The sequence below is a fragment of the Geotrypetes seraphini genome, chromosome 10, assembly GCF_902459505.1.
Source record: "Geotrypetes seraphini chromosome 10, aGeoSer1.1, whole genome shotgun sequence".
Taxonomy (NCBI): domain Eukaryota; kingdom Metazoa; phylum Chordata; class Amphibia; order Gymnophiona; family Dermophiidae; genus Geotrypetes; species Geotrypetes seraphini.
The window spans coordinates 95,268,433-95,292,274 of NC_047093.1; the positions used below are offsets into that span (position 1 = coordinate 95,268,433).

General features: G+C 45.1%; 1 protein-coding gene across 1 annotated transcript in view; it reads left to right on the top strand.

Annotated features, from left to right (window-relative positions):
- The window catches only part of DPP7 (dipeptidyl peptidase 7), a 349,192-nt gene that overhangs the window by 65,440 nt on the left and 259,910 nt on the right, over positions 1-23,842 (top strand). The window contains exon 5 of the mRNA XM_033962277.1: positions 12,601-12,764. Within this exon, the coding sequence (XP_033818168.1) occupies positions 12,601-12,764 (164 nt within the window). The remainder of the gene's footprint in view (positions 1-12,600; positions 12,765-23,842) is intronic.

The window sequence follows — 23,842 nt, forward strand, 5'->3', positions numbered from 1 at the left end:
CGATGCGGTCATCCAGGGGTTGCACCGGAACCGCTTTTTTCTGCTTCGGTTCCTTAGGTGCCGCCCCACGCCCCGGCGATGAGGAGGCCGATGACGAGGCATTCACCGAGATCGGGGCGGAGCGTTTCCGGGGTCAGCGTGAAGCCGGTAGGGCCGGTATCGCCACTGTGGCCGGAGGGCGCTCAAGGGAGGTGGAAGGCTTCTTAGCCGGCTTACCTGGCGCCAGCGACGCCGATGAAGGATCGGGCATCGTCGAAGTGGTGGGTGCCGATTTTGGCGGTACCGTAGTCGAGGGAATCGGCTCCATAGCAGATGCGGTGCCGAAGAGGATGTTCTGCTGGATTTGTCAATTCTTCAGAGTACGTTTTTTAAGAGTGGCACAGCGGGTGCAGGAGTCCGCCCGATGCTCAGGACCCAAACACTGTAGGCACCAATTGTGTGGGCCAGTGAGGGAGATCGGGCGTGCACACCGCTGGCACTTCTTAAAACCCGGCTGCGGGGGCATGAATGGAAACACGGCCTCCGCAAAATCAAACCCGGAATCCTGTATGGTGACAACAGGCCCCGCCGGGGCTGGATCGAAAACAAAGTAAAAAAAAAAGCAAAAAAGTTTTTTTTTTTTTTTTAAGGAATGAAATAAGAAAAAAACCCGAAGGCAAAAGAGAAAAATAAGAGAAAATCGCGAGCGGGAAGGCAAAAAGTTAGATTCAACGATCGTTGAAATACACGCGTCTTCTTCGCTCCGCGGAAACGAAGAAACTGGGGACCACGCACTCCTCCGTCGGGCGGGAAGGTACTCGCGCATGCGCGGTGCGGCCAACTAGAACTTTCTAGTTAAAAAGGTCCGTACCGGGGCTCCGTCGGTGACGTCACCCATGCGTAAAGAATATGCTGCCTGCTTGTCCTGGGATAATACTGCAGTCACACTTGACAGGAATAGTGTTAGGGGAGTACAACTAGGGCAACTGCCCTCTGGTCAGAGAGAGTCCTAAGCAGCTGGAAGCTAAAGAAGCACAGCTTGGACTATGCAGTCCCCAGTTATGTCTAACACCAGCTATAGCAGGATACATATTTCAAATCTGATATATTCTAATCATAAAATAGAAATAAAATGATTTTTTTTTGTACCTTTTGTTGCCTCTGGTTTCTGCTTTCATCTTCTTTTCACTCTCTTCCAGCTTCTGCCCTTTCTGTCTCTTCAATCTAGCATCTGCCCCTTCCATCCACTGTCTGCCCTCTCCCCCTTCCATATTGTATCTACCTTCTTTCTATGCCCCTCTTCCCTTTCCATACAGCCTGTGCCCCCCTCTCTTTTATATACAAGATTCATTCCAGCTTCACTGCTCTCTTCATTTTTTATCTCTCCTACACCAGATCTAGCATCTTTGTCCCTCTCTCCTTATTTCTCTGCTGACCCCTTTCCCAGCCTCAATCTCTCTCTACTTTCTCATTCCTCTGTCTCTCCCCTATCCCTCATCTGATCTCTCCATTCCACCCTGACCCCTTCCCCTCCTCTAATCTCCGTCAGCTGTTTTCTTCATTTTTTCCTCCTCCCCTGTCCAGCAGTAACTCTCTTCCCTTCCCTTTCCCTCCTCCCCTCCCAGCAGCATCTTTCCTTCTCCCTAACTCCCTTCAGGTCCAGTAGCAGCTCTCCCTTTATCCAGCATCTTCTCAGCCTCTAAGAATGGCTTCCTTCCCTTCCCTCCGCTCCCCTCCCAGCAGCTCTCAGTACTTGCCTGCATCAGCACAGCGATTCACTTAGGCATCCTTGGAGCTTTTGCTGAGTTGCGGCCCGCCTCTGATGATGCAACTTTCTCTTTCCTCAGAGGCGGCATGACCCATCAAAGGACCCAAGACTGCCTAAGTGAATCGCTGTGCTGACGATACAGGCGCTGTTGCAGGCAAGTACTGAGAGCTGGGAAGCAAAACGGAGCTCCCCTGATCTCGCCGGCCCTGCGCAAATTGGCAGGAAATTTCTACAGACCGGCACAGGCAGTTTAACACTGCTGTATAGGACACCTATGTTAGGCGCCTTTATCAAGGACACCTAGCAATGTCTAACTGGAGTCCATGCAAAAGATTTTTAAATTGTCTTAATTGATGTGGTAATCGATCGCGTCAGTTTTCAGCCAATCCAAAAAAAAAAAATTATCAAATCTAGTACTGTACATCCCTTCCGGATTCTATTCACAGTGTCCAATTCATTCCCGCAATCCAGGACTTGCAGAAATCCACACTTTTCTCACCTTGTGCTCCTCCTACTACTGAGAGAGAGACAGAGCAAGTTCCTGCAAGTGATCTATGCAGAAGTCTATCAGCTCAGTTCTGCATCTTTTTCTTATTTTTTTGCTTTAAAAGTTTGTTTCGGAGGCTTGGATGCAATTCTTATCCCAGGACAAGCAGGCAGCATATTCTTGACTGATGGGTGACGGCACCGACGGAGCCCCGGTACGGACAATTTTAGAGTGATTGCACTCTAAGAACTTGGAAAGTTCTAGTAGGCCGCACCGCGCACGCGCGAGTGCCTTCCCGCCCGACGGAGGCGCGCGGTCCCCAGTTTCTTAGTTTCCGCGGAGCTAAGAAGACGCGTCTCTTTCAACGGCTGTTGAAAGATTTTTTTGTAATCGCCTTCCCGCTCGCATAAACCCCTTCTGGAAATAAAGTTTCTTTTATTTCTTTTCTTTAGTTTAAAAAAAAAAAAAAAAACTTTAGTTTTTTTATTCAGTTCTTTCGATTCGCCCCGGCGGGGCCTGTTGCCATCATCGAGGCCTCGGCCTTCGATTTGGCAGAAGCCATTTTCACTTTCATGCCCCCTCAACCCGGTTTTAAAAAGTGCCAGCGGTGCGCTCGACCAATTTCACTGACAGACCCACACAACTGGTGTCTGCAGTGTCTTGGTCCTGACCATCGAGCGTCCACCTGCACCCGCTGTGCGACTTTAAAGAAGAGAACTCTAAAAAACCGCCAGATCCAACAGCGGTTGTTATTTGGCGCCGAGATGTCTGACTCCGCAGCACCGGCACCGACATCGGCCCCATCTCAGTCGGCACCTACTTCGTCGACACCGCGCGATACCGCGCCGGCGTCGCATCCCGCAGGTAAGCCGGCTAAGAAGCCTTCCCCATTGGAGCGTCCTCCGGTCTTAGTAGCAGCGAGTCCAATCCTGCCGACCTCGAGGCGCCCACGGAAGCGCTCCGCTCCTATTGAGGTGAGCCCCTCGACATCGGGTTCCTCATCCTCGGAGCGTAGAGTGGCACCACAGGTACCGCAGAAGAAAAAGGTGGTACCGGTGCCTTCGCTGGACGAGCGGATTGCTGCTGTCCTGCAAGTGCAACTTAAGGAGCAATTGCAACAACTCCTTCCAGCACTTTTGACACCGAGCCTTCCAGTCCCGGTCCGGTCTGAGCTACCGGTACCGGCAGTGGAGCGCCCTCTTTTATCGGCATCCACTTTGTCGGTTCCGGTTCACACTACTTCCTCGACTTCGATGCCAATCTTAGCACCGGAACCGAGAGCTCAAAACCAGGCGGTGCAGACCTCGGTACCAACGCAGCATGTCACATCTCCTGGTACCGCGTCTATGAGGTCGGGTAAGTCGGCGCGCAAAACACGACACCTGGAACCCTCCACTCCAGAGTCTCGAGACCGTGGCTCTCAGATTCGGGACCCTGATTTGTGGGGTGACTCTGAAGAGCCCTTTCTGTCTGAGGGTGAGTGTTCCTCTGATGAAGAGGATCAACTTGTTGCTGATCCCTCTTCTAAACAGGATTCCACATCTTTTACTTCATTTTTAAAAGAGATGTGTGAATCTCTTTCTATTCCCTTGGAGGCTGAGTCGAAGAAATCCAAGGCATTCCTTGATGCTCTGGACTTTGACCAGCCTCCAAGGGAATTTCTCAAGCTTCCTCTCCATGACATCTTACGAGAGACTTTTTATAAAAATTTAGAGACTCCCCTCAATGTACCAGGAGCTCCTCGTAAACTGGATTCCTTATACAAGGTTATCCCTATTCCTGGTTTTGACATACCTCAGCTCCCGCATGAGTCTCTTTTGGTAGAATCCACACTTAAGAAATCAGCGGGAGCTAGTGTGTATGCCTCAGTCCCTCCTGGCAGAGAAGGAAAAGCCATGGACAAATTTGGCAAACGTTTATATCAGAATGCCATGTTAGCCAATAGGTCAGGGAACTACGCTTTTCATTTTTCATTTTATTTAAAGCACCTCATTCAAAACATGGCTGCTTTTGAAAAGTACCTCCCTGACTGTAAGAAACCTGCTTTTCATGCCTGTTCTTCCTCTCTTCTCCAGTTACGCAAGTTCCTAGTTCGGTCAATTTATGACACTTTTGAATTGACTTCTATGTCTGTTGCCATGCATCGGTTGGCATGGCTCAGGGTCTCAGAGCTCGATGTAAATCATCAAGACCGCCTGGCAAATGCTACCTGCTTAGGGGATGAGCTCTTCGGTGAGTCCATGGATTCCACTACACAAAAGCTTTCTGCCCATGAGACTCGGTGGGATACTCTCCTGAAGACTAAGAAAAAGACCCCTCCTGCTCGGCCTTTTCGCCAACAATCGGCCTACCAGCGCCGCTATGCTGCCCGTCCCTTGCCACCGGCTACCCAACAGCCTAGACGTCAGCGCCAGCAACAGCGACAACCACCTAGGCCAGCCCAGCAGCAACAGGTGAAGCCTCCTCCACCACAAAAGTCTACCCAACCCTTTTGACGTGATTCTCCAGGGCATAGCCAGTATTCCACCATCTGCCCATCTCCCTCGACCCATAGGAGGACGTCTTTCTTGTTACATCAGCCGTTGGGAGAACATCACATCGGATCAGTGGGTCCTCAACATCATCCGCCACGGCTACTCTCTCAACTTTCAGACACGTCCTGCACAAAGTCTGCCAAGAGAGTCTGCTTTGAACACCTCTCAGTCTTCTCTCCTTCTTCAGGAAGTTCAATCCCTCCTCCTCCTGAACACCATAGAAGAAGTTCCTCTAGATCAGAAGGGGCAGGGATTCTACTCCCATTATTTTCTGGTCCCCAAAAAAACAGGGGATCTCAGACCCATCCTAGATCTTCGCGATCTCAACAAATGCTTGGTCAAGGAGAAATTCAAGATGCTTTCTCTGGCAACCCTTTATCCTCTTCTCCATCAGGACGACTGGCTATGCTCCCTCGATCTCAAAGAGGCATACACTCATATACCCGTCAATCAGTCCTCCAGACAGTACCTCCGCTTCATGATCAATCACTGTCATTACCAATACAAGGTGCTACCCTTCGGTCTTGCCTCCTCACCAAGAGTGTTCACCAAATGTCTGATTGTGGTGGCTGCCTTTCTACGCTCTCACCATCTTCAAGTCTTCCCTTATCTGGACGATTGGTTAATCAAGGCCAATTCATCTCAAACAGTGCTCCTGGCCACCAACCAAACCATCCTGTTCCTACAACTTCTGGGGTTCGAGATCAATCTACCCAAATCTCATCTCATACCCACTCAGAAACTTCAATTCATTGGAGCGGTGCTGGACACAGTCCGCATGAAAGCATTTCTGCCGTCCAACCGTCTTCAAACTCTTCAATCTCTATGTTAGCAGGTGCTTCCACAAAGTTCCATCTCTGCCAAGCAAATGATGATACTCTTGGGTCACATGGCCTCCACAGTTCATGTCACACCCCTCGCACGTCTTCACCTGCGCACTCCTCAATGGACCCTAGCTACCCAGTGGTCCCAAGCGACGGATCATTGCTCACGACACATATCTGTGACATCATCTCTTCGTCAGTCTCTACAATGGTGGTTGATATCCTCAAATCTCTCCAGAGGTCTTCTGTTTCATCTACCTCCGCATCAACTTGTTATCACCACCGACGCCTCCCCTTATGCCTGGGGAGCTCATTTAAACGAGTTCCAAACTCAAGGACTTTGGACAGCCCAGGAAATGAAACATCACATCAATTTCCTAGAACTCAGAGCGATATTTTATGCCCTCAAGGCCTTTCAACATCTACTCTTTCCTCAGGTCCTTCTGCTGTGCTCAGACAATCAAGTTGCGATGTACTACATCAACAAGCAGGGTGGGACAGGCTCTCGCCTCTTGTGCCAGGAAGCCCAGAAGATTTGGGCTTGGGCCACAGATCACCAACTATTCCTGAAAGCTATCTACATTCAGGGAGAACAGAATTCCTTAGCAGACAAGCTCAGCAGAATTCTCCAGCCTCACGAGTGGACACTCGATCCCTTGACTCTTCAGTCCATCTTCAATCAGTGGGGCACCCCTCAGATAGACCTTTTTGCAGCTCCTCACAATCACCAGCTGCCCCTCTTCTGCTCCAGACTCTACTCTCCTCACCGTCTGACAGCGGATGCATTTCTCCTCGATTGGTCCAATCTGTTCCTGTACGCTTTCCCTCCTCTGCCTCTCATGTTAAGAACCTTGTTCAAGCTCAAGAGGGAACGAGCCACCATGATTCTGATTGCTCCACGGTGGCCCAGACAACATTGGTTCTCCCTTCTACTTCAACTCAGTTCCAGGGAGCCTTTTCTTCTTCCATTGTTTCCTTCGCTGCTTATGCAACATCAGGAGACCCTTCTGCATCCCAACCTTCAGTCTCTAAACCTGACAGCTTGGTTTCTCTCGGGCTGACTTCTCATGATACTCTTTTGTCTCAGCCCGTTCGTTCCATTCTGGATGCCTCCAGGAAACCGGCCACTCTGCAATGTTACCATCAGAAGTGGACACGGTTTTCTTCCTGGTGTCTTCTTCATGTGGCTTTCCTCCGTTCCACGCCTATTGAGGAAATCTGCAAGGCTGCTACATGGTCCTCAGTTCATACTTTTACACACTATTGTCTGGATGCATTCTCCAGACGGGATGGACACTTCGGCCAATCTGTTTTACAAAATTTGTTTTCCTAATGGCCAACCTTCCCTCCATCCCTCTTTTTGTTAGCTTGGAGGTCACCCATCAGTCAAGAATATGCTGCCTGCTTGTCCTGGGATAAAGCACAGTTACTTACCGTAACAGGTGTTATCCAGGGACAGCAGGCAGATATTCTTGCGTCCCACCCACCTCCCCGGGTTGGCTTCTTAGCTGGCTTATCCTAACTGGGGACCGCGCGCCTCTGTCGGGCGGGAAGGCACTCGCGCGTGCGCGGTGCGGCCTACTAGAACTTTCCAAGTTCTTAGAGTGCAATCACTCTAAAATTGTCCGTACCGGGGCTCCGTCGGTGCCGTCACCCATCAGTCAAGAATATCTGCCTGCTGTCCCTGGATAACACCTGTTACGGTAAGTAACTGTGCTTTTTCGTCCCTCCTGCAAATTTTGTCAGAGTCCCTTGGCCTCTTCATCCCAAAGACATTCCTAAGAATACCGACCATGTGGAATGGCTAATGTAAAATTCTTTTGAGATCTTTTTAAATCTCTTACCAGATTTATAAGCTGCTATTATCTTCTTTCTGAAGGCCTTGGACAGCTCTTTTGATCTCACCATGGTGTTCACTCTTACTGCAGCAGTCATAAGTACACCAAACTAAATGTCTGAGATTTAAGTAGGGCAAACCTCCTTCAAAATGCTGAGTAATGATATTCTAATCATGTGCACCTGATGTAATACACCTGTATGTGATCTGAACCACTTGAAGTGGGAGGATAAGTGGGGGGTGTCCTGATTTGAGACACTTGAAGTGGGAGGATACGTGGGGGTGTCCTAATTTATTCCTCAGAATACATATTTTTGTGGATATCTTTTGTTTCATGAGTAAATCAAGGAAAACTTTTGTTGTTTACCTGCAATTACTTTCTTTTCCAGAGATAAATAAGAAAAAGATTTGACATCAATATGTGAACATTTCTTAAGAAAAAACTGAATATTTCATGGGGTGTCCTAATTTTTTCACATGACTGTATTTGCAGAAATTCATTGAAATAAGCAGGTAGTTTCTTTAGCGTCCCTCCAGACCGGCACAAAAATGGATGAGTTTACACTCCTCTGCCAGCACGTGGAGACTGAGACACTAACTTTTGGCTACAGTACAAGTGGGCTGTGCAGTCCCCATTACAATCAGTCTTTTCTCAGTCTCCAGCAGGTGGAGTGGTAAGCTTGTGCAGTCTGTGCTGAGGTTTGTTTTGGGCCTGTTGGATCTGTTTTAATGAGTCTTTCTTGTCCCTTTGCTTTCTGGACAGAGCTTGGGGGACCCTGTGCGAAAGCACAGTGAAATTACATCAAAACATGATCTGATAAATATAATATTGAGTGATATAATTAAAGAAATTTATCAAATAATTAGGTTTTCACTGATCTTCTAAAAGGGGTTGTTATGATAAAGAATTCAGAATCAAATCACTTACACTCTCTTTTACGAAACTGCAATGGCAGTTTTTAGAGCGGGGAGCTGCGCTGAATGGCCTGTGCTGTTCCCGACACTCATAGGAACTCAATGAGCGTTGGGAGCAGCGCAGGCCATTCAGCGCGGCTCCCTGCCCTAGAAACTGCTATCGCAGTTTTGTAAAAGATAGGGTCCTTTCGAGAAATCTTATTTAGGTACAACCTTTCAAAGTTGGAAAAGAAAACAGAAGGATTCCATATGTATGGCGGGTAATTTCTGATAAAACAAAATGATTTAAAAGATAGTTTGGAGCAAGACCTAACAGTGTTTTATAACATAAACAAGCAAATTTGAAAACTATTCTAGCTTCCACTGGCAACCAATGCAATTTTCTATAATAAGGTGCTACATATTCAGATTTTTTCAAACCAAAAATCAAATGTAGTTTCGTATTTTTTAATAATACTCATTCTTTTAATAGTTTTCCTTTAGGATCCCAAGTAAATGATATTACAATAATCTAAAGTACTTAGGATCAATACTGTTAAGGTATTGCAGGTTATAAATAAAATTTTATTATTGTTGTACCTATAATCTAAAAGATGATAAATCAAAATAAGATTTTATAGTGTGAAGTTTCCACAATATGAAGAAATATTTTTTGTCCAAGACATCAATTTGAGCATCATTCGGTCTAAAGTGAATCCTAATATTTTAATGGTAGTATCAATAGGATATTCCATTCCATTCAATTTCAAAACAGTCTCTTTAATTTTAATAGTTGGACTTGCCAAGAAAACTTTTGTTTTTTTCTGAATCTAATTTTAGTTTAATTTCTTTAGCCCGTTGATCTACAAGTCCAAATATAGATGATATAAAATGTTTTGTCTCTAGAGATAAGAGGTAATAGGAATCCTCTTCTGCTGCCCCTCTCACCCAATTTTTTGACTCAGGGTTCCATTCCAATGTTCAATCATGGTCCTTTTTTGTCTTACGGCTTGGCTCTTGAAAGGGCTCACCTAAGGAAGAAGGGATATTTAGATAAGGTGATCTCCACTCTCTTAGAGTCTTGGAGAATTTCCACCTCTCGGGTTTATGTCCATGTTTGGCATCTTTATGATGAATAGTGTTCCATGCATGGTGTGGTTCCTCTTCAAGCTGCTTTGCCTTACATCCTGGAGTTTCTGAAGGATGGCCTGGAGCGAGGCCTTGCCTGGTCCTCCCTTTGGGTGCAGATTGCTGTTTTATCTTCCTTTCATGATCTTTTGCGTGGTAAGCATATGGCTCCTCTCCGGATGTAATTCGGTTCTTGAGAGTTGCGAAACTGTTCCAGCTACCAGTTTGACCATCGATTCCTGCTTGGGATCTCAATCTAGTCCTCTCCATGCTCGTGCATGCTCCATGTGAACCTCTCGACGCCTGTACGTTGAAGGACCTTACTCTTAAGGCGGTTTTCTTGGCCATTCCTTTTGTAAGACACTTTCCAAACTGCAGGCCTTTTTGTGTAGTCCGATTCCCTCCTTTCTTCCAAAGGTGGTCTCGCCATTTTATGTTAACCAGTCTGTGGTCCTCCTGGTCTTGGGTAAGCAGGAAGGCTCATTGAAGCAGAAGCAATTGCACAAGTTGCATGTCCATAGGGTCCTTCGCTCTTAGGTTCAGAGAACCCAGGAGTTCCATAAGTTGGACTGTCTTTTTGTCCTCTTGCTTCCAAGGCTACCATTTCGCACTGGATCCAGGAGATTATCACGTCAGCGTACCTTTTCCAAAAGAAGCCTGTTCTGGAATTTCTCAAAACTCATACCACTCGGGGTCAAGCAGCTTCATGGGCTGAATCTTCTCTTGTACCTCTGGTAGATATCTGTAAAGCAGCGGTTTGGTCTTCTCTCCATTCCTTTGTTTGACACTACAATGTGGACGTTCAGGCGCATCAAGATGCGGTGTTCTGTGAGCGTGTTCTTGTGGTAGCCTTTCGGGGGTCCCACACATGATGGTCATTGCTTTGGTATGTCCCATCCATTTCTGCGCTGGTCTGGAGGGACACTAAAGAAGGAGAAATTAGGACCTTACCTGCTAATTTTCTTTCTTTTAGCGAAGAGTAAGGGTTTTTCTGTGGGAATTGGTTGTTTGGGGAGTTTAAAGAGCAGCGGCTGGTTTAGCTGGCGAACTGTGGGGCGTTTCTGAAAGGTTCTTGTTCTAATTAGTATCCAACAGTGTTTTCCCTTGGTCTTCTTGTAAGTGGGGAATTGGGATGTTACTCTTTTTTTCAGCCTTGTTTTCTGCTTGGCTATTCGATAAGACTGATTGTAATAGGAACTGCACAGCCTACTTGTACCGCAGCCAAAAGTTAGTGTCTCAGTCTCCACCTGCTGGCAGAGGAGCATAAACCCATCTGTTTCTGTGCCAATCTGAAGGGATCAAAAGAAAGAAAATTAGCAGGTAAGAATCTAATTTCTCCTTACTGTATATCCCCTGATGGACCAATTTCAAAATCTTATACTGTATATGGAATTATACTGGAAGCCAATGAAACTTCTTTAGTATGGGAGATATATGATACTCCCATCAGCATCAGGTTCCGGCCTTGTTTGGGGGACGCGAAGTACTGTGAGGATTGATTTGTAGTGGTTAGTTACTTTACTCTTTTAGGGATCTCTTTGGCTATTCACTTATAGGCTTACTTGAAAGTTGGTGATTCTCAGCCTCCATTTGCTGGTGGTAGTGCATAATCATCAGTTTGTGCAGTCTGGAGAAATTAAAGGAAAGTAAATTAGTAGGTAAGATGTAATTTCCCCTTAAAGAGCAATAATGATGAGATCAAAAGATTAAGAGCAAGGTGATTTCAGTTCATGAGCATGTCCGAGTTCCATGCTGAACTGCAAGTGATGTCACTGCACACATCTGGAGAAGGTATATAGCAAAATCAAGCACAAAAAGAGAACATGCTGCAGACCTTAAGGTTTAACTTGTTGAAAAAATTATTTTATTAAAAAACAACACATTTTTTAAAATGGTCAGTAACAAAGAACTTAGCTAAAATATGTATAAGACATACCATTTCAGCCATTCATTTTTTCTTTGTGGGGAGGGGGAGATGTAAAATAAATCTCACTCCATTATAACAAACCTTTAAACATGTTTCTTCTTACCCATCATATGTATTTTTGATATTTCCTTTCACATTGCTGCTGCAATTGATTGAATAAAGATTACTAAATATAAGAGAAGCTGCCTTCTTTAGATTTAGCCTTCTATTCCTTCTTTGATTCACACCAATATCACATCATAATAATGAACAAAATGTTCCATGCCATATGATTTTATGCACAATGGCCCTGATTCTATAAACAGCATCTAACTCCTAGATGACATTTGGTGCAGCTCTCAGTCAAACGCTAGGTGCCGTTTATAGAATTGCGCCTAGCGATGCCTAAGCGTTCTTTAGTGCCTGTAGGCATTGAAATCCTTAGGCACAACTCCATTTAGGCTAGGGTTTTCATGGCTTAAATCAGTGCGCCTAAATCAATCCATGCCCAAACTCTGCCCCACATCCGCCCCTAATCATGCCTACTTGCAAGTAGGCGCCTCAGTTAGACGCCTATATCGAAGTGGTAGGCGCCTACTGGCAAATTAATTATTTAAATTGGTTTTTAATGGCGCTTTCAATTCAGCACTGATTAAGCCAATTAAAAAATTGTTAGGCACCTAGATCAGCAAGGTGCGCTGATCTAGGCATCTAACTGTAAGTGTCTTATATAGAATCAGAGCGAAAATGCCCGAGTTAGAATAGCTCAGAATATCTTTGTTATCCTAGTTCTACAGACATGACTAACTCATGAAAGCTACTACAACTCTGATAATTTATGAAGAAAATTTATGAGCTTTGTGATTTCGCAGATGACCCCTCTTTTACTAAGCTGTGATGGTTTCTACCATTGCCAGGGGCACTAAATGCTCTGATGCTGCTCCAACATTCATAGGAATTCTATGAGCATCAGAACATTTAGCACTTCGGGGCATTGCTTAGGAAAAGGGGGGAAGTTTGCTGCTGCATTATGAGAAGACTGAACCTACAGGAGACAACTTACGAATATATATCTGTAATAACTAGTCCCCTTCCCTCTCATGGAAACACTGATGTTGCAAATTTCAGAGAAGGTAGAATCTTTAGGACACAGATTCTGATACACATAAAATATACTACTTGTAAAAGATAATATGTATTTTTTAAAATTTTAAATAGTTGGATGATCTTGCTTGTTTTTCAGAGGTATTATGGAAAATCACTTCCATTTGAGAATAGATCATCAGAAAGAGAAAATATTGGTTTGCTTTCTGTGGAACAAGCCCTAGCTGATTATGCTTTGCTAATAAAAGATATAAAATTGCAGTACAATATCAACGATGTTCCTGTGATTGTTTTTGGAGGCAGGTAAATTCAGTTTAACAAATTCTTACTTTCATAGATCAAGTAATTTATGGAATTGTGCTTTAATTTAAGAAACAGAACCCTTACAAAGTCTCCATTTATTTGCAGACTTTAAAAGCTGCCATAGATCCCTTAGACTAGACAGGGGTGAAGGGGGAACTGTAAGGTGAAGGGGGGGTCTGAATTTAGCAATTTTCAAGGTTTCTGCATGTCCCCCTGTGTTCCCTCACCTGAAAAATCCTGAAATTTCAGTTTTTAACGTTTGATATATATTAAAGATACCATGGTTTTGGTGCAAATTTCTTAGCAGCAGCCATCTTGGATTTTTAGCTATCTTTTTTTTCAAAAGCTCACTGCTTCTCCCAAACTGCAATTTGTGCCTCCAAACTTGTTGGGATGGAATCCTTGGGCTCTCCTAATGTGGATTCTTGCCAGGATTGCACAAATTGGGCACTTTTGGAGCATTTTTATGTCACGTGTCTTGTGGCACAGCTGGGAGTGGCAGCAGTGCAAAGCTTAGCCTTTCCCCTGATTCAGTAGGTGACTAAATGCTTGGCTAGCCTGGTGGGGTGGCTTATTTTGTTTTCGGGGTTTGACAAGGCTAATGGCTCTGTGTGCAAAGCTGTGGACCCACTGCAGCCTCAGAACTGCATTCTTCTGTCAACTCAGGGTGACTCTGCATCCCAGGAGCTGGAGGATTTTGCAGACTTTATGGAATATTTGCGGAATGCATCGCGCAGTAGGCATTCTTCCCCTGTACAATCCCACTTCACCTCTGATCTGTCTCTAAGTGGTGTTGCTTCTATGGGCATGTCTTCCTCTCAGTCTGCTGCTGTTCCAGTGCTGCCTGATCCTGAGCTGGGTGATCCTTGGGATGCTGACCAGCTCGCTGGTCCTTTATTCTCCAGTGCAGCTCTTCCATCTTTCGGTGAAGTTGGAGGCTGACTCCAAATATAGTGAAGAATTTCTGGAAACTTTGGATTATGATCAGCCTCCTCAAGAGATGCATTACATGGCATTTTGAGAGAGACTCGTTACAAGAACTGGGAATCCCCTCTTTTGATACTGGTGGCTTCTAAGAAGTTAGGCTCTCTAAACAAAATAATATCTCTGCCTGGATTTGATAAGCCTCAACTCCCACATCAATCCCTGGTGGTGGAGTCTACTTTGAAGAAATCTACTCCATCCAAGATTTATGAGTCAGTCCCTCTGAGTATGGAGGGCCGTACTATGGACAAGTTTGGTCAATGGCTCTACCAGAACTTCATGTTGGCCAATAGAGCAGTCAACTACAATTTCTATTTCTCATGCTACTTGAAACATCTCATGATGCAGTTTTCTGCATATCAAAAACATATCCCTTCTTGTAAGCTGAAAGGCTTTCAACATCTCATGAGCACTGTCCTTCAGTTAAGGAAGTATTTGGTTTTTTCAGCTTATGACTTCTTTGAACTCGCATCCAGGGCTGCTTCTATGTCTATGGCCATGAGGAGGCTGGCATGGCTTAGAGTCTGTGACATGGATGTTAACCTCCAGGACAGACTAGCCAATGTCTCTTGCCTAGGGGATGAGCTTTTTGGGGGATTCTACAGATACTGCAACCCTAAAACTCATGGCTTATGAGACGCGATGGGATACCTTAGTTAAACCTAAGTCTAAGCCCTCCTTTCAGGCCTTCTTCCTCTTATCAACAGCGTTTATCAGCTAAGGCTTCTGCCCCAGTAAGGTCTTAGCAGAAGAAAAAAAAAGCAGCAGCGTCCTCCCAAGGCCCAAACCGCTGCTCCTACCAAGTCAACTTAGTCTAATTGACCTGTTGATAGAGAGCATAGTTGCAATCCCTCTGCTTCAGCCTCTTCCTCAGCAAATCGGAGGTCATCTTCAGATCTATTGCCATCGTTGGAAACTCATCATCTCCGATCTCTGAGTTCTACTTCCAAGAGAGTCTACTTTCAACCCTCGGCAATCCTCTCTTCTTCTTCAGGAGGTTCATTCCCTTCTTCTCCTCAACGTCATCAAAGTTCCTGTTGATCAACAGAACCAATGATTTTACTCCCGCTATTTTCTAATAGCGAAGAAGATGGGAGGTCTCCTACCGATTTTAGATCTCAGAACCCTCAACAAGTTTTTGGTCAGAGAGAAATTTCGAATGCTGTCTCTGTCCACTATATATCCTCTCCTGGCTCGCGACGATTGGATATGCTCTCTGGATCTCAAGGAACTCTACACTTATATCTCAATTCACCCGGCTTATAGGAAATATCTTGGATTTAAAGTGGCACATCCCCTCTTAGATCAAAATGATTGGCTATGCTCTCTAGATCTAAAAGTAGCTTATACCCACATACCCATTCACCCTGCCCACAGGACGTTTCTCAGATTTCAAGTAGCCCATCAAAATTTTCAGTACAAAGTTCTGCCCTTCAGCCTGGCATCCTCGACCAGAGTATTCACCAAGTGCCTGGTAGTAGTGGCAGCAGCTTTAAGGGCTCAAGGTCTCCAAGATTTTCCTTATCTCAATGACTGGCTAATTAAAGATGCCTCTCCTCAGGTGTACTCTTAGCAACACAGTCAACAATCCAGTTTCTTCAGCAGCTGGGATTTGAAGTCAGCTTTCCAAAATCTCAACTTCAACCCTCTCATACTCTTCAATTCATAGGAGCCCTGCTCGACACCATTCAACTCAGGGAGTTCTTACCTCAGCAAAGACAAGACAATTTGATTCAACTTTGCAACTAGGCTTTATCACCTTTCATCCATCTCAGCCAGGCGGATGATGATACTTTTGGGTCACATGGCGTTCATTGTCCATGTTACTCCCTTTGCACGACTCTACCTCAGGACACCTCATCACTAGCATTCCAATGGTTTCAAGCACTCAGTCCACTCACAAGAGATTTTAGTCACATCTTCACTTCATCAATTTCTGCAGTGGTGGATGAATTCCTCAGATCTTTCCAAAGGGCTGTTGCAAATCCCTCCACATCAGAAAGTTCTGACCACAGATTCATCCAAATACGCTTGGGGAGCTCATTTGGATGGTCTTCTCACACAGGGTCACTGGTCCACCCAACAGCAGAAATGCCACATCAATCTCTTGGAACTCAGGGCCATTCGCAATGCTCGCAAAACTTTTCAGCACATGATATCCAATCAAGTCCTACTAATACACACTAGTGCTGCCTGATTCAGGATTCAAATTGATTTACCGATTCATTTTGGGTGAATTGATTCGAATCGATTAAAAAAAAAAAAAATATCGGCCTCCTGATTCATTGTCTGACCCTCCCCCCTTGCCCCTAAAGCAGGATCAGCAGTGCTGCTTCTTGCTGGCTGTCCACTGCCGTTCCTTCTTTAGAGGGCAAAGAGGGAGGGTCAGTCGTGAAGTGCTGCAGTGTCCGGCTTCCCCCCTGGCCTCCCGTGCCTCCAATTACTTGATTCCAACAGGGAGCAGCCTGCAGAGAGGATCGCCGGTACTGTCTTCCCTCTGCCACGATCCTGCCTCTGATGTCAGAGGAGGGGCGTGACCATGGCAGAGGAAAGACAGCTCCTGGGGCCTATGGCAATCTGCAATGATCGCTAAAGTACCAGCGATCCTCTCTGCAGGCTGCTCCCTACTGGAATCGGGTAAATGGAGGTGTGGGAGGTCAGGGAGGAACACACAGGCCTTCCGGGGAACAGTCCGGGGGGAGGTGCAGTCCTTTGGGGGGGGACAGGCCTTCAGGGGTGGTGGTACAGGCCTTCAGGGGGGTGCAGGCCTCCATGGGGGACAGGCAGGCCTTCAGGGGTGGGATGTAGGCCTTCAGAGGGGGACAGACCTTCAGGGTAGGGGGCCCTGGTGTAGAAGTACCTGGAGGGTGCATATGCCGGCCTTTCGGGGAAGAAATAATGGGTCTAAAAATAGAGGAGAGGGAGAGAGATGGTGGACAATGGGATTTAGGGATGAAAGGAAAAGAAAGGGAGATATGGTGAACCCTGAGGTGGTGGGGAAGGAGGGAGAGATGCTGGATGAAAGGGTAGTTGAGAAAAGGTGGATCTGTGGATGGAGATGAAAAAAAGGAAAGATGCCAGACCTCCAGGGGAGGGAAGGGAAACGGAAGTGGAGGACAGAGATAGATGATTGATGGTTAGCATGGAGAAAGAAGAAAGAAGGAGACCCTGGCAAGCAAGTTATCAGAAGACAACCAGAGCCTGTGACCAACAAGATTTGAATAATGACCAGACAACAAAAGGTAGAAAAAATAATTTTATTTTCTGTTTTGTGATTACAATGTCAAATTTGAAAAGTGTATCCTGCCAAAGCTGGTTTTAGACCACAAACGTGAGCTAGGATTTTGTTTACACCATAGCACCAGTGTGGTTAGGAGAAGGCAAAGGGGTTAAGAGGCTATAAAATAAACCCACCAGGATGTTTTAAAAAAACACCCAATTGGGCAGGAAAATCAATTCAATAAGCTGAATCGAATCAAATTTTTTTTCCTGAATTGGGCAGCACTAATACACACAGACAATCAAGTGGCAATATATTTCATAAACAAACAAGGAGGAACAGGTTCTCTCATTCTTTCTCAAGAGGCCAAGAAGATTTGGAACTGGGCCATTGCTCACAACATATTGCTCAAGGAAAGAAAAATTCTGCCACCAACAAACTTAGCAGATTTCTCAATCCACACGAGTGGACGCTCAAGTCCACGGTCTTATGTCAGATATTCTCTCTTTGGGGAACTCCTCAGATAGACCTGTTTGCGTCCCTCCCAAATCACAAGCTGCCTCAATTCTGTTCCAGATGATACTCTCCGCAACATCTGGAAGTGGATGCTTTACTTCCAGATTGGAAACACAAATTTTTTTATGGGTTTCCACCAATTCCTCTCATTCTCAAGATGCTAGTCAAGCTCAAATGAGAGTTGGTCACCATGATCCTAATAGTCCCTCAGTGACCCAGATAACTATGGTTCTCCCTTCTACTTCAGCTCAATACCAAGGAACCAATGCTCCATGCAGATCTTTCCATCTCTTCTCACACAGAGTCACAGATCTCTTTTACATCCCAATCTACAGTCCTTGCATCTGACAGCTTGGTACCTTTCGGGATGATCTCAGCTGACACTGATCTTTCCGATCCTGTCCGACTTATTTTGGGTGCACCCAGAAAACTTTCTACACAGCAGTGCTACCAGCAGAAGTGAACACAGTGTTCTACGTGGTGTAATAATAATAATAACAGTTTATATACCGCAGGACCGTGAAGTTCTATGTGGTTTACAATGATTAGAAATGTTACAGATCGAGTGAATAAACAAAGTTACAGATTGAATGAACAAACAAAGTACAGATTTAGTGACAGGTGGTTCTTGCGCTAGGTTGTTAAGGACTAAGATTGAATAGGTTGGTTTCCTAAGTATTTCAGGAATAGATGTGTTTTCAGGCGTTTCCTGAATTCTCCTTAGGTAGTAGGCACAAGTGAGGCATCATCATGATGCTTCATCCTCCTCTATATCTTCAGTTTGGATTATCTTCTTAATTTATCTAACTCAGGTCTTAAAATCTCAGTCAGAGTCCATCTTAGTGCTATCAAAGCTTTTCATGGACCAATCAACAGTAAATCTTGGACTACTCATCCTCTTGTTTCCAGATTCATGAAAGGTCTTTTCAACGTCAAATGGTCTCTCAAACCACCTCTAGTGGTTTGGGATCTTAATGTTCTCTCTCATCTGATGAAGCTTCCTTTTGAACCAATGTCTTTAGGTCTTTTCAAATATCGCACTTGGAAAAGGCATACCAAAACTCTATTACTTTTGCTCATAGAGTGAGCGAGTTCCAAGCGCTGGACCTGCCTTTTATGCTATTCCACAATAATAAGTAGTGCTTTGCACCCATCCAAAATTCCTACCAAAAGTAGTCACAGAATTTAATTTGAATCAATCCTTCGTGCTTCCAGTGTTTTTTTCCCAAGCCTCATTCTCACCCTGGAGAGACGGCTCTTCATTCTTTGGACTGGAATGAGCTTTGGCTTATTACTTACAGCGGACTAAGCCACATAGAACATCTCCTCAACTGATCCTAACAGGTTGGGCCAGGCAGATACTGTATATACGTTATCATGCCAAAGAAAGGCCCTGAAGATTGGTAATGTCTCTCTGTACCTTCATCAAGGTGATGGTGGTTGTGGCAGTTTACTTATGGAAAATGGGTCTGCAAGTACACCTTTATTTTAATGACTGGCAGATCAGGGTTCCCTCATTGGCCTAGGGTCAATGCACGGTGGATCAGGTGATTCTGTAACTCACAATCCAACCCAGGTCCTCTACCACATGAAAGAGCAATCTGATACCCAAGCAGTTGCTGGAATATCTGGCATGGCTACGGGCGTGTTTATCTTTCAGAGGCACACAGACAGAAACTATGTGCCCAGATTTCTTCTCTTTTGGAACAGCCGGTGCCTTGGGTGTAGGACTATCTTCAGGTCCTGAGGTCCATGCCTGCCACATTGGATGTGGTTCCTTGGGCGAGGGCGCACATGCATCCACTCCAGCATGCATTGCTCTCTCGCTGGGCTTCATACAGGGATGCTTTACAGACCTGTCTTACCTGGACTCTGGAGGCCCAGACCAGCATGGATTGGTGGCTCCTCCCGCAGTCAACCTGCAAGGGCATTCTGCTGCAGATTGCCTCCTGGATCGTGATGATGACAGATGCCAACCTTTGGGGCTGGAGAACCCATTACAATCATTGTCCCATCCAGGGGTGTTGGACACCCTCTCAGAGGAAATGGTCAATCAACCGGTTAGAGTTGAGAGATATTCGACTGGCTCTGCTATGATTACAGAAGACTCTGGAGGGCCAAGCGTCAGCGTCTTCTCTGACAATGTAATGGCAGTATTCTATGTCAGTCACCAGAGAGGGACCAAAAGCACCCTTCTTGCTCAGGAAACCTGCCTTCTTTTTCTGTGAGCGGAATGCTACTTCCTGGCGAAATCAGCAGCGCATGTGGTGGAGTTGACAATATTCAAGCCGTCTTCAGCAGACAGACTTGGGTCTGGGCGAGTGGGCCCTAACTTCAGTTGTGTTCCGAACTGTGGAGCTGTGGAGCAGTTGTGTTCTGAATAGTGTGGAACTCGGGTCGGCACAAGAAAGCAGATTGTTTCTTCAGTTGAAGATCTGAACCCAGAAGAGAGGGTCTCGATGCTCTAGTGCAGCTCAGGAGCTTCTCCTGTATGCCTTTCTTCCATGGCCCATGATCAGCTGGGTCATTCAGTGAATCATGGTCCATCTGGGCCATGTCATTCTGGAGGCTCCAGATTGGCCTCACAGACCATGGTATGCAGATCTAATGCATCTTTGCAAGGGTTGCAGCCTTTGGCTGAGCACCCATCTGTCTGCATGGAGGACTGGGGATGCTTTGCTCTTACAGCATGGATCTTGATCGCACAGTCTTAGAACACAAAAGCTATTCTGCTGTGGTTATTGACACTCTTCTCAAGTCTAAGAAGTTGTCTACAGTTTCTGCTTATGCTAAGGCATGGAATGCTTCCAACATTGGTGCACTTTGGACCAGGTTGAGTTTTATATGACTTTGATCTCGGTGATTCTCACCTTTCTTTAGTCTGGTCTTGATAAAGGCTTCATTGTGCCGTCTCTTTGGGTCCAAGTGGCCGAGCTCTCTTGTTTTAGAGCCCAAGATCATCATTCCTCTTTGGCATTTTATCACCTTTTGAAGAAACTTGATGTGCACAGAATGATTCTTCACTACTTGGAGGTCACTAACGAATTACATTACATTAGTGACTTCTATTCCGCAAATACCTTGCAGTTCTGGGCGGATTACAAAAGAAGATAACTGGACATTTCCAGGAAATTTACAAAAGTAGGGATAGTCATGGAGATGAATTAGGATTTCTTGATGAATTTTTTGAATAACAGGGCTTTGATTTCTTTTCGAAATGATTTGTAGTCGGTCATTGTCAGAATTTTGGAGAGGTAGTGATCAAGTTTCACTGCTTGTCTCTCTTACCATCTGTTTGTGCCGACTCATTCTGTTCAGCTCATGCTTCCAAGGCCATGATTTCTAGATGGATCCATAGGGCCATTTCTGGGAAACAGCCTCCCATTTCCATCAAGGCATATTCTACCAGGAGTGTGGTTTCGTTGTGGGCCAAAGCTAGATTTGTCTCCCCTGAGGAGATCTGCAGGGTGGCAAAGTGGTCCTCTCTTCACATGTTTGCAAGTTTTACAAAGTGGATGTGGCGGCAAGACAGGACTCTGCCTTTGGGTCCTCAGTCTTACAGTCTGGCGCAGACGTCCTATCTGTCTAGAATGTCTCACCTATTGCACTGGAAAAAGAGATTATGTACTTACCCTGGTAAGCTCTTTTCCAGTTGAAAGATGAGATTATAGACTCCTGCCCTGTCCTTTCTGCACCTGCCTACTGTCTCAGTCTGTTTATGGTTCTCCAAGTTGTTTCATGGATGCCTGTCAGCCTTGGGGGCTGAGAAGAATTCTGTATATATGTTACTTTTCTGTGGGAATAGTTTTTGAGCTCCTTTGAGGCCTTTGTTGGCTATTTGCAGTTGATGTTCTTATGTATCTTTTTGAGCAGAACGGTTGGTGCTTAACTTTATTGCCATAGGTGTCTCTACTACACGTTTATGTAATGGCCCTTCATGCTTGGGTACTAACTGTAGGTGGAGCTAAGGAGCCCAGTGAGTATACCAGAGGCACATAGAAATAATACGGAGTGGATTCCTGTTGCAGATGGCACGCGGCCATGGGGACACATCTGTCTAGAATGTCTCATCTATCTACTGGAAAAGAGCTTAACAGGGTAAGTACATAATCTCTTTATTGTGACTACAAAGTATTCAAATTGAATCAATCAAAAATAAACTTACTTATCTGAATTTATGTACGTAATTGCCAGTGTCCGTCTGTAAATCCATGGGATTAACTATGCCTGCTGTTCTATTAAAACAGTGGCACAACTAGCTGAAAAACTACCGCCTGCTCAAGAGGAGGCGGTAGCGGCTAGCGTGCACAGCATTGTAGTGCGCGCTATTCCGCGCGTTAAGGTCCTAATGCGCCTTCGTAAAAGGAGCCCGTAGTTCCAGTGAAAATTGCAATGAAGGGTACCCTTTTACATGTATTCTCTATATATTTATTTTTGTTGGCTCATTATATTGGCTTTAGTACTTTACAAAACTGTATGTTCAGAATGGCCAATTAAAGCGCAGAATGATATAATTGCTTATTTCAGCCACTGAAGAAAATAAGAAGAACATAGTGACTAATACCTATTTCCCTTTTATGTTAAAACTCATTGTAACAGATACATGTCCTAAACTAAATTAAAAGTTGGACAACCAGCTCAGTTTATATTCTTTTTTCAAGACTCAACTTCAAAACATCACAGTAATTCACATATAGAGTCTTTCTTAACTTATTTATCTTATTAATCTTATAGACCAAGCGGTACCACCTGTATGCCAATAAACCTTTTGAACATTCAGTATCCAGGCACCAATAGTAGTCATTGGCCTCATTATTCAATACTTTAAATAATTTAAATGCTTTGAATAATTTATTTTAAATATTTATTTAAATATAGATACTCATCTTCATCTACGCGGGTGGGGGTAGGCACTCCGACAGACCTATGTTTCGCCCCAGAGGGCTTTATCAAGGAATTCCCCCTCAAATCAAATGGCTCATGTTCCCCACATTTGCAGATTTAACCAGGGAACATGAGCCGTTTGATTTTAGGGGGAATTCCTTGATAAAGCCCTCTGGGGCGAAACATAGGTCTATGTCGGAGTGCCTACCCCCACCCGCGTAGATGAAGATGAGTATCTATATTTAAATAAATATTTAAAATAAATTATTCAAAGCATTTAAATTATCTAAATTAAATTAACCAGTACCAAGTAGTTTGTTTGATTTTATGTCTCTAATCTAATGAGCCTGAATGATATACATGTGCTATATATTGCATTTTGATAATTAAGGAAGACAGGAAAAGCTACTGTTTATACCTAGGGGGAAGTATTCTAGCTATCTTCTGAACCCTGTCAGGTAATTGTGATCTGGATTGGCAACTGTTGGAAATAGCATCCAGGGCTTGAAACTTTGGTCTGACCCAATATACCTGCTTTTATGTAATACAACTCTTTTAAGCTCCAGTTTTAGAAATGCTGCATGAAAATGCTACACCAGGGGTGCCCAACAGGTTGATCGCGATCGACCGGTAGCTTGCCAAGGCAAAGTGAGTCGATCATCCAGGACTCCCTTTGCCTTGGCGATCTATCGGACCGATCAATCTTCCTCTCCCCGACGTCAATTCTGCCGTCGGAGAGGAAGTTCGGGCCAGCCAATCGCTGCCTGGCTGGGCGGAACTTCCTCTCTGACGGCAGAATTGACGTCGGGGAGAGGAAGATTGATCGACCCAAAGCAGAGAGAGCATGGGGCGGCGTCAGCGTCGGCTTTGGGGCCTGTTATCCGTTGGTGGCATTTGGGTCCTGTTCCCCGATGTCAGCGGCAGTGGCAGTGGCTTGGGGAAGGGCAGGGAGAAAGAAAGAAAGGGGGCAGGCAGGGAGACTGAAGGAAAGAAGAAAAATAGGAAAAGAAAAAAAAGGGGGCATGAAGAGAGAAAGAAAGAAAGGGCAGGGAGAGAGGAAGAAAAAGTTGGGGGAGGGAATGTGGTTTGGAGGAGAGGAAGCATACAGGCTGAAAGAAAGATTGGATGCACAGTCAGAAGAAGAAAGTGCAACCAGAGACTCATGAAATCACCAGACAAGGTAGGAAAAATGATTTTATTTTAAATTTAGTGATCAAAATGTGTCTGAATTTATATCTGCTGTCTATATTTTACAATATGGTCCCCTTTTACTAAACCACAATAGTGGTTTTTAGCGCAGGGAGCCTATGAGCGTCCAGAGCAGCGCTGGGCATTCAGCGCAGCTCCCTGCGCTAAAAACTGCTATTGTGGTTTAGTAAAAAGGGAAGGGGGTGGGTTTTGTCTATTTTTGTATGGTTGTTACTGAGGTGACAGTGCATAGAGTCATCTGCTTTGACCTCTTTGAAAAAACCCC